Raw genomic sequence first — 11,362 nt, 5'->3', positions numbered from 1 at the left:
AAGTCTAACGTTTGAAACATTAATTGTGATTTGATTGAATATCGTAACGAATGGATTTCAATTTCAAAGTTCAACTTATAAAAAGTGTAACGTTGTGTAACTGAAAAATGCATTACTGTTTATGAAAACGTTTTAAAACGTTTTCCCTTATAGTATAATGAAAAATTCAACGTTGCAGAAATGGGTTATTATTTTTATGATCAGGAAACGAAAGCTTTTTTTACAGAGCAAAATTTCAATAATGTAACAAATACAATTAAAAAAATGTAATTCTGTAAATCAAAACGTTTCATAACTTTTCTCTGAATANTTGTGACTTTTTTTAGAAACCAGCCAGCCGCCCACCTGAGGTTGCTGCGTTTTAAATTAAAAAAAATATTATAATCAAAAAAAATTTCAAAATCGTCCATAGGGTTGCGAATTGACAATTTAATATAGGAGAAATCGCCGTAAGGCATAAAAAAATATTTTCAAAAATAAATATGATACATCATTTTCTTGAAAATTTCATGCTAAATTCAGATTCGAAAACCATTTTTAAATATTGTGGAAGACGATGCCTGGCCGCGTTAAACAAGTTCCACAAGATTCAACAGAATGAGATAGAACGGATACGGGGCATAGTACTGTAGTACTGATAGATCATCTACACGTGTGATATCTATATTGACTCTAGTTCTGAACCCTCTAATAATAAGTTATAAGAAATATATATACTGGAAGTTATTTATGCGTTTTTATTAGAGTCTGACTCACGTCCTCTATAATATATTAAAATCTGAAGAAATAACGGTACTAATTCCGGTTTTGTAACTTTTTAATTTTTTTGATGAGTTTTTTGCTCTAACTCACTCAATTTTCATTTTTTTAAACTCTTTTCAGATTTGAATTCAGCACTGAATTTCCAAGAAAATGATGTATCACATAAAAATTAAAAATAATTTTTTTTTGTGGCCTTATGGTGAATCTCCTATATTAAATCGTCAAATCGCAACCCTATGGACGATTTTTAATTTTTTTTTTAATGGAAGGTCACTTGAAATTACGTCTCTAGTCCCTTTAAGACACATTTTGAGTTGAAAGTCTAATGGTAAAAAATTTCATTCACAAATCTTAAAAATCGTTAAAAATAATAATTTTATAACATCTTTATATTGCATACTGCATATTCTTCTACACAATCTCTAAAAAGGTTAACAATACAACAGCAATATACAGGGTGAGTAAAAAATGTTATTATCACGAATAAGATCTTGCAATGCTTTCATTTAGAAACAATATTATTTTAAGAAAGTGTAACGTAAGAAACATTAAGGCTTGAACATTTTAATACAACGCAACGTATAGAATTTTTTTTCGAATCTTTCTTAGAAACGAAACGAATAAAAAGTTTTGATTGTCAGTTGTAAAACAGTGTAACAAAAAAGTTTTCACAATAACGTTTCGATAAATCGTAACGTAAGAAAAGGTGCATTTTAGTAAATTTTCTAAACGTAATTAAAAGAGTTTTTATTGGAAAAGTTAAGATAAAACGTAACGTTAACAAAAAATATTCTTTGCACTGAAATGCATTGTAGCGTACAGAACTATGCCCCAATTGACGTTTTATCATCGTTTGTCATCTTTTAGATCTTAAACCAAGTGAAAGTGTAACGTAAGGTCTCTGAAAATTTTTACATTGCATTAAAGTGGAACGTTAAAAAATTGTGGTTATTTTACATAAGCTTTAATGCAACGTTGGAAAAGTTTTTTAGAACGAGAAATGCAAAAGCGTAACGGAGCTTACTGTTTTTTTCACTAACATTTACTAAAGCTTAACGTTGTATAAGGTATTCAAGTGCAGAGAATTCATAACGTAACGTTACTCTATGCTATAAAATTTCATAATGTGCAACGTAACGTTTCAAACGTTTATACTTTTGATGAACACTATCGTAACGAAAGCTAAAATCTAGAAAAATCAAAACGTGGACATCTCTAATACAGACTACACTCTACACACTACAACTTAGAGATATCATAAAGGTTTATCATTATCTTTGAACAATCAATAGTCTGTCAGTAATAAGGCAGTAATCAAACAAGCATTGTGCTCAAGCCAGGAACAGTGCTTGAGGAGTCAGGCATAATTGAAGAAGAGGGAGGAGTGTTTCAATAATACGTTATAGGGGGAGGGGGATTTCAGTTGGTTAAGAGGGAGGGAGGGGGATTTTAGTAATAGGTTGGGGGGAAGGGGTTTCAATAATAGGCTAATTGACAGGGGTATTTCAATAATACGTTGAGGGGAATGGGTATATTAATATAATAGGCTAATTTACAGGGGTATTTCAATAATAGTTGAGGGCAAGGGATCAATATAATAGGCTAATTGACAGGGGTATTTAAATACGTTCGAGATTTCAATACGTTGACGGAGAGAAAGGGTTCTGTAAGTTCAATAATTAGGATTTGTTAAGGATAATAGGTAAAGAACTAGTACGACTATTTATAGTACCTTTTTGGGATGGCAGGATTTCATTCAGTTCAAGATTGACTGGCATAAAGATTATACAATACATATTAAAAATAGATAGATAAATAGATACAGGGTGAGTAAAAGAAATCGGTGAAAAGCGAGATCTTGCATATAATAAAGCAGTTTTTTTGGTAATCTGATTTTAAAAAAATATGTAGGAAATTTCAACAAAAAATTGTTGATAGGCAATATGATAGATCCTTTAAAAAAAATCCACAAAACTATTTTTTACTCAAAATTAGATGCGTAGAAAAACAAAAGAGCAGGAGTATGTTATTTCTATCTTACCTTAAAATCTAAAATAAATCAGATGAGCAGTTTTGAAGAAAATGCACGAAATTAAATACAGAAATCAACATATTTTAATAATACACTTTTGTATGCGTATTTTCCTAATTTTATAATTTAGATATTTTACCTATCTAAAAATTCACACTATAAAAAGAATTTAAAAAGAATAAAAATCATCAAAACATGATTTAAAAAAATAAAATTGCGGATTTTCTTATTTTAATTTCGCTCATTTTCTTCGAAACTACTAATCTGTTTAAGATTTTAAGGTGTGATAGAAAAAATATATTCCCGCACTTTTGGTTTCCTACTCGTTTAGTTTTAAGTAAAAAATAGTTTCGCGGATTTTTTAAAGGGTCTATCAGATTGCCTATAAAAAAATTGTTTTTGAAATTTCATACATATTTTTTAAAATGAGATTACCAAAAACTGCTTTATTATATGCAAGATCTTGCTATTCACCCTTTTTTTGACTCTCCCTGTAGATATTAGATATATTGTAGATAGATAGATAGATAGATAGATAGATAGACTGATCGAAAGATAGATAGACTGCAGATTGATTGATTGACAAGCGTTCAATTATATAGTCTGAAGTATAACTAGGTTATCTATAATAGACTTGGAGAAATCTAGATTTTCACCACATCTGCTGGTCGAGGCAGGGTTATCCATAACCCATACTACTGGAAGGCAGGGAGATTCATAACCCATACTACTGGAAGGTAGGGACATTCATAGCACATACTACTGGGAGGCATGGAGATTCATAGCCCATACTACTAGGAGGCAGGGAGATTCATAACCCATACCTCTGGGAGGCAGGGAGGTTCATAACCCACACTCCTGTGAGCCAGGGAAATTCATAACCCATACTACTGGGAGGCAGGGAAGTTTATAACCCATACTGCGGGACTTAGGGGTTCATAACCCACACTTCTGGGAGGCAGTCGGGTTCATAACCCATACTACTGGGAGGCAATGGGGTTCATAACCCATACTGCTGGGAGGCTGTGGGGTTCATATCTCATACTGCTGGGAGGTAGGGGGTTCATTATCCATGCTGCTGGGAGGCAGGGAGATTCACAATGTATACTTCTGGGAGGCAGGAGATTCATAACCCGTACTGCTGGAATACAAGAAGATTTATAACCCATACTGCTGGGAGGCAGGGAGATTTATAACCCATACTGCTGGGAGGCAGGGAGATTCATAACCTGTACTGCTGGGAGGCAAGAAGATTCATATCCAATACTGCTGGGAGGCAGGGTATTTATAAACCATGATGCTGGGAGGCAGGGAGATTTATAACCCATACTGCTGGGAGGCAGGGGATTCATAACCCGTACTACTTGGAGGCAGGGGATTCATATCCCATACTGCTGGGAGGCAAGAAGATTTATATCCCATACTGCTGGGAGGCAAGAAGATTTATATCCCATACTGCTGGGAGGCGGGGATTTAAAACCCATACTGCTGGAAGGCTGGGAGATTCATAACCCACACTGCTGGAAGGCAAGGAGATTTATAACCTACTGTTGGAAGGCAGGGAGATTCATATCCAACACTGCTGGAAGGCAAGGAGATTTATAACCTACTGTTGGAAGGCAGGGAGATTCATATCCAACACTGCTGGAAGGCAAGGAGATTTATAACCTACTGTTGGAAGGCAGGGAGATTCATATCCAACACTGCTGGAAGGCAAGGAGATTTATAACCTACTGTTGGAAGGCAGGGAGATTCATATCCAACACTGCTGGAAGGCAAGGAGATTTATAACCTACTGTTGGAAGGCAGGGAGATTCATATCCAACACTGCTGGAAGGCAAGGAGATTTATAACCTACTGTTGGAAGGCAGGGAGATTCATATCCAACACTGCTGGAAGGCAAGGAGATTTATAACCTACTGTTGGAAGGCAGGGAGATTCATATCCAACACTGCTGGAAGGCAAGGAGATTTATAACCTACTGTTGGAAGGCAGGGAGATTCATATCCAACACTGCTGGAAGGCAAGGAGATTTATAACCTACTGTTGGAAGGCAGGGAGATTCATATCCAACACTGCTGGAAGGCAAGGAGATTTATAACCTACTGTTGGAAGGCAGGGAGATTCATATCCAACACTGCTGGAAGGCAAGGAGATTTATAACCTACTGTTGGAAGGCAGGGAGATTCATATCCAACACTGCTGGAAGGCAAGGAGATTTATAACCTACTGTTGGAAGGCAGGGAGATTCATATCCAACACTGCTGGAAGGCAAGGAGATTTATAACCTACTGTTGGAAGGCAGGGAGATTCATATCCAACACTGCTGGAAGGCAAGGAGATTTATAACCTACTGTTGGAAGGCAGGGAGATTCATATCCAACACTGCTGGAAGGCAAGGAGATTTATAACCTACTGTTGGAAGGCAGGGAGATTCATATCCAACACTGCTGGAAGGCAAGGAGATTTATAACCTACTGTTGGAAGGCAGGGAGATTCATATCCAACACTGCTGGAAGGCAAGGAGATTTATAACCTACTGTTGGAAGGCAGGGAGATTCATATCCAACACTGCTGGAAGGCAAGGAGATTTATAACCTACTGTTGGAAGGCAGGGAGATTCATATCCAACACTGCTGGAAGGCAAGGAGATTTATAACCTACTGTTGGAAGGCAGGGAGATTCATATCCAACACTGCTGGAAGGCAAGGAGATTTATAACCTACTGTTGNTATTGAGCAATTCATCTATTCACCCCGTCCCCCAACCCTACTCAATAATCCCCGAATATAGCCGGCTTTTGGCACATTTAACAATACATCGCAACCTTCGATTTCTTCAAAAATGAACTCTGAAAGAATCTGAAAAATTGTTGTGAAAGAAATGATTACTTGCCTCAAAGAATTTCTTTCCAATCCCTATTTCTTTTCAATATTTCATACTTTGCCTGTGTGAAATACAAAAAGTTTAGTTAGACAACAGGTTGCAAAGATATATTTAATCGAATTTAGATTTTACGGAAAATGTTTTGTTTCTTTGTTTGGAAAATTTTTTATTCGGAAAAGTTAACTTTTTGTCTTTTTCTTTTCTTTTTCTTTTCTTTTTCTGTTTGAGAACAAAATAACTAAACACGCGGGTTTCTTTCAGTAAAGCATATTGCTTTTCAGAATTGTGAATTAAAGAATATATTCAAATGTAAAAATATCAAAACCACTGTATGTACTAGATTTGAAACGCTATATAACGAAATCAACATTACAATGACATGTACAAATATTCAATTAACCTAATGCTGAAAGTTTTTGGAAAATTCCTATACTATGTATAAAAGAAGTTGTTGATTAAAATTTCAGATTTTTACATAGTTAAAATTTCCTTAACAAAATCAACCATTTTTTTTGTAACTAGATGTTAATTTGTATGTACAATTTCATCCTCAATCTTTATATATATATATCTTCTTAAAATAAGTTCAGAACATTTTCTATTGTTTATTTTGTATAGTTTATTGCTGATTATCATATATATATTATATATGGAAATCTTATTTGTATTTATTGTACGTAAAGGGCACCAAATAAAAGCTTCTTGCCTTATCTGTGTAATCTATGATTAGAACCTTCTCAGTATATACAACGCACATGAAGGATATGAATGAATGTAAGAATGACTTAGGTTTACTATAGATGGGTTCCCAGGGGGAGAGATGGGATCTCAAGACCCTAGGGTCAAATTCTTAAAGATCAAGTTACAGAGGGGTGGGGCAGGGGCTGATGGGTCACGGATATTTTGAGATGACAGCGGCTTGGAGATATTTTTGTTTATACAATACGTATACAACAAAATTTAGGAATAACATATGTGTATGTTGTATATATTTTGTATGTATATTCATTAATCGTTAAAGTGTCCGACTCCCTGCCCCCCCCCTTAATTTACACGTAAAGAAATTAAATACCATATGTATGTATGTCGATATACACAATTAAACAATTGAATTCATATTTATAATTTTATTCCCTTTTAACTGCACAGAAAATTCACAAGTTTAAAGTAAAAAATCCACGAACATGATTTCTTTTCAAAATGTCCAGGAGAGACCAACTTAGATTTATTGGTTCCACAGTTAGCGCAGATATTTCTTTAAGAAATGAAATATTTACAGCTCGAATAAGCTCTGAGAAGAATGAAGGACAAGAAAAGTACTCCATCAGTATGAGCCGAGGGTCCAGTTCTGTTCTCCTTGAGAAAACGATTGAAAGGGGAAACTCTATACCTCGGTATTCTTATCAAGTTGAAGAAATGGACCAAGAGGTAGGACTTTCAACCTTCCTTCATTCTCGATCAGAATAAAAACAAAACTTGTATTGAGGCCCCCGGGCCGTAAATTATCATTGGATCTAAACAAATGTATCATTTTTTGATTATCACAATTTTATTCGAATTTCTATATCTTTATTTTAAACTAAGATTATTTGATTAAACATAATTCATAGTTTGAAATATATAAGGTCATCTATTACATTTTGTTGATATTGCAGGTTTAGTTAATCAGAGCTTGTTTCGGAATTAAAATGACTCTTCTATGATTAGGAACTAGTTGAGTGGTGTTTGCTATGGCTTGATGCTGTTCTAAAACGAGCCTCACGAGTTGAATCCTCTCCTCATCTATCCTTGGACACCATTGAGACAATATATGGTTTAGTGCTGGGATATCTAAACCAAGAATTCAACTAACATCTTATTGGAACGCACATTTATAATCTTATATTAGAATAAAAACATCTTATTGGAACACACATTTATAATCTTTTATTAGAATAAAGTTTAATGAAAAAAATTTCTTTTTTACATTAGGCCCGGAGAAAGGGGCGGGGTTTCATTGCCCCCCCCCCCCCTCCACACTCCATTGAAAAGAACTTTGAAGTCAAATTGCAGTTAGCTTGGTGGAAAACATATGTAAAGGACAAATTTTTAAACTTAAAAATTTCTGTATCTATTGAAAACTTTAATTTATTTTTTACATTTTTGACAATCATAAAGCATTTTAAGCTGACATCTTTTTAAAGGGAGCTTTTGAAAAATGTAAATTAGGTTGGTTTTCCCGAAGCACCCTGCACCGGTCTTACTGAATGTTTTTGAACTACTCATATTAAAAAAACACATCAGAAAAGTACTTTTGACAACATACTTTCTTTAAAATCAATAAGCTTCGAGATTTTAGTTTTAAAAATTAAAGCGAAATCTCAAAATAACTTAAGCCCTCGCGTCCCCCCCCCCTTCTTAGAGTTAAGTAAAAAATGACGGAACACTGCATGGTTCACATCCTGTCCTGGCTTGAATGAATATATTTATCTGCACTCATCTTTTTATCAATGTAAGCTTGGAACCAATAGTTTGAATAAGTTTGAATAAGTTATCTATTCATGTTTTTCTAAACATATTTGACATGCAACAACAAGAACTTGGGAGTATTATCTTTTTGCATAATTCCCCGCTGAGTAGTTAGATGCGTGCAAATTTGTAAACCAAAGTTTCACATTTTTGATGATTTTGATAAATCTAAATTATTTCAGTGGTACAAATTGTAAAACAAACTGTTTCAGCTGTTCTTTCTCGAACCTATGAATTATTAACTAGTTAGAGAGGATTAGATTAAAATAACTTATTTAAACCGATTGAAATCAGTTCTGAAACCAGATTTTATGAATAGCGAGCCATGGTTGAACCGCTGAGAATGGTGCACAAGTGAAGTGGTTAAGAAAGCTGGGATTAAAAGAAATCAGAAGACAATTAATTTAAAAGCAAAAATATGTTTTGGTTAAAAATTTTTTATGTTTCATAGAATAGATTATATAATATATACAAAACTAGAGTAGAACTAGACCAATGACATAAACTAGGGTAGAACAAGACCAAGAACAAGAACTAGAGTAAAACAAGATCAAGAACAAGAACTAGGGCTGAACAAGACCAAGAACAAGAACTAGTGTAAAACAAGACAAATGACATAAACTATGGTAGAACAAGACCAAGTACAAGAACTAGGGTAAAACAAGACCAAGAATAAGAACTATGAACTAGGGTAAAACAAGACCAAGAACAAGAACTAGGGTTGAACAAGACCAAGAACATGAACTAGGGTTGAACAAGACCAAGAACAAGAACTAGGGTTGAACAAGACCAAGAACAAGAACTAGGGTAAAACAAGACCAAGGCCATGAACTAGGGTAGAAAAAGACCAATTACAAGAACTAGGGTTGAACAAGACCAAGAACAAGAACTCTAGGGTAAAAAAAGACCAAGAACATAAACCAGGGTAGAAAAAGACCAATTACAAGAACTAGGGTTGAACAAGACCAAGAACATAAACTAGGGTAGAACAAGACCAAGAACATAAACTAGAGTAGAACAACTCCAAGAACAAGAACTAGGGAAGAACAAGGCCAAGAACATGAACTAGGGTAGAACAAGACCAAGAACATGAACTATGGTAGAACAAGACCAAGAACTAGAGTAGAACAACTCCAAGAACAAGAACTAGGGAAGAACAAGGCCAAGAACATGAACTAGGGTAGAACAAGACCAAGAACATGAACTATGGTAGAACAAGACCAAGAACAAGAACTAGGGAAGAACAAGGCCAAGAACATGAACGAGGGTAGAACAAGACCAAGAACATGAACTATGGTTGAACAAGACCAAGAACAAGAACTATGGTTGAACAAAACCAAGAACATGAAATAGGGTAGAATAAGACCAAAAACAAGAATTAGGGTTGAACGAGAACAAGAACTAGGGTTGAAAAACCAAGAACAAGACCTAGAGTAGAACAAGACCAAGAGCAAGACCTAGGGTAGAACAAGACCAAGACATGAACTAAGGTTGAACAAGACCAAGAATATGAACTAGGGTAGAACAAAAACTAGGGTAGAGCAAGAACAAGAACTAGAGTAGAACAAGACCAAGAACAAGAAGTAGGGTAGCACAAGCCCAAGAACAAGAACTAGGGTAGAACAAGAATTAGAGAAAAACAAGAACAAGAGCAAGAATGAGATTAAGAGCAAAAACAATTGACTGGTAGAGTTTTGTATGATGTATTACTGTCTAAAGAACTACGCATTTTCTCCTGCACGATTCAAGACCTAATGTATATTTTGCATACAACCNCACCTTCACGTTTATGCACTTCAACCATTCTCGCATTCTTTATCTCGGTTTCTCGTTTTTTCTGTATGTGTAGAATAACAGTATCCAGACAAAACTTGTATTCATATTCCATATATATTTTCATTATTTAAATATCAGGGGGGGGGGACCGACCAAAGAGCTATGAACTTTTGAGGGCTTTTTTTTAGATCGCTGGAATTTACTTTTACCATATATTTAGCATCACATTTGATTATCAGTATCTATCCTTAGCTAAATTTATTTTTATCCAATCCAAGAGTTGACTTATTGGAGTGTTTAAATATCTACACAAATACAGTTTGATTTAGTTGAAATTCAAGCTATATCTTTAAAGAGCTAATAATATTCAGAAGAACAAAATAATATAACCAAATACATTTATTCTTTTCATGCTTATTCTCTAAATAAAGTTTAGTTTTTACATTTTAAATTAATTGTTTGAGTTGAGGACTGATAATATTGTTAGACGATGAACACACAGCCTGCCTGCAGAATATGAATTCTAAATCTATATAGAAAAATGATTTTGATAGGTGTGTAAAAAGCAATTGGGTATTCTCAAGTATTTTTTTATACACAATTCTCCGGATAAAATCAAACTCTATGGTTATGTACATTGCACTACACCAAAAGTAAAAAAAAGAATTTCTCAGAAAATTCCATGTTGCCTTATACAATATATACAATATTCGACATAATAATACATATGCCATACAGGGAGAACCAGATAACAGTGGAGTTCTTGTCAGTTTACTTTTTTATTATATCATGTATGTATTCCAAAATCCTCAAATAAAAAGTCTTTCATACACTTTTTTCTTATTTTGAGGAATGTTTTTTAACTCTTTTCCAACACTGAATACAGAATATCTATATTAACATATATTGACAGACAAGCGATATAAAATTCTTAAGATTTTCGATTTACCCTGCACGTGCACCTTAGTCAACTTATTTCTGGCAGTTTACAAGCTTTCAGGCATACTGCCTTATTCGGTACAATACATTCATGCCTCTATTCATAAGCTGGGTATTGAGCAATTCATCTATTCATTCATTTATCCCTTGGATAATTCTTTAGATAAAAATTACACTAATAATTTCTTAGAGAATCCCTAAAATTTAGCTTGATGTTGTAAACCTTTAATATTCAAACTTAATTAAATTGTTTGATCCAACAGAATTCATAGTTTGAAATATCTTAGGTCTAAGACATTGGGCTGCAAAGATATAAGGAATGCTGTCATAGCATGTTCTATATAAAAAAATGTTAATAAGTTCAATTTTGTATTATGAAGATTTTGTTTTAATAGATGAGAAACAAATTAAGTCAATTATTCACTGTACAAATTTTACAGAATTCAAATATTTATACAA

General features: G+C 34.1%; 1 protein-coding gene across 1 annotated transcript; it reads left to right on the top strand.

The window, feature by feature from the left end:
- The first annotated feature begins 6,856 nt into the window (after positions 1–6,856).
- Positions 6,857–7,634, top strand: LOC111713805 (uncharacterized). The gene is made up of 2 exons (XM_023488745.1): positions 6,857–7,108; positions 7,388–7,634. The coding sequence occupies exons 1-2, from the start codon at positions 6,881–6,883 to the stop codon at positions 7,529–7,531; spliced, it is 372 nt and encodes a 123-aa protein (XP_023344513.1). The 5' UTR covers positions 6,857–6,880; the 3' UTR covers positions 7,532–7,634.
- The last annotated feature ends 3,728 nt before the right edge of the window (positions 7,635–11,362 follow it).

This window comes from Eurytemora carolleeae, unplaced genomic scaffold, assembly GCF_000591075.1.
Source record: "Eurytemora carolleeae unplaced genomic scaffold, Eaff_2.0 scaffold1477, whole genome shotgun sequence".
NCBI lineage: Eukaryota > Metazoa > Arthropoda > Copepoda > Calanoida > Temoridae > Eurytemora > Eurytemora carolleeae.
This window is presented reverse-complemented; position numbering and strand designations above follow the sequence as displayed.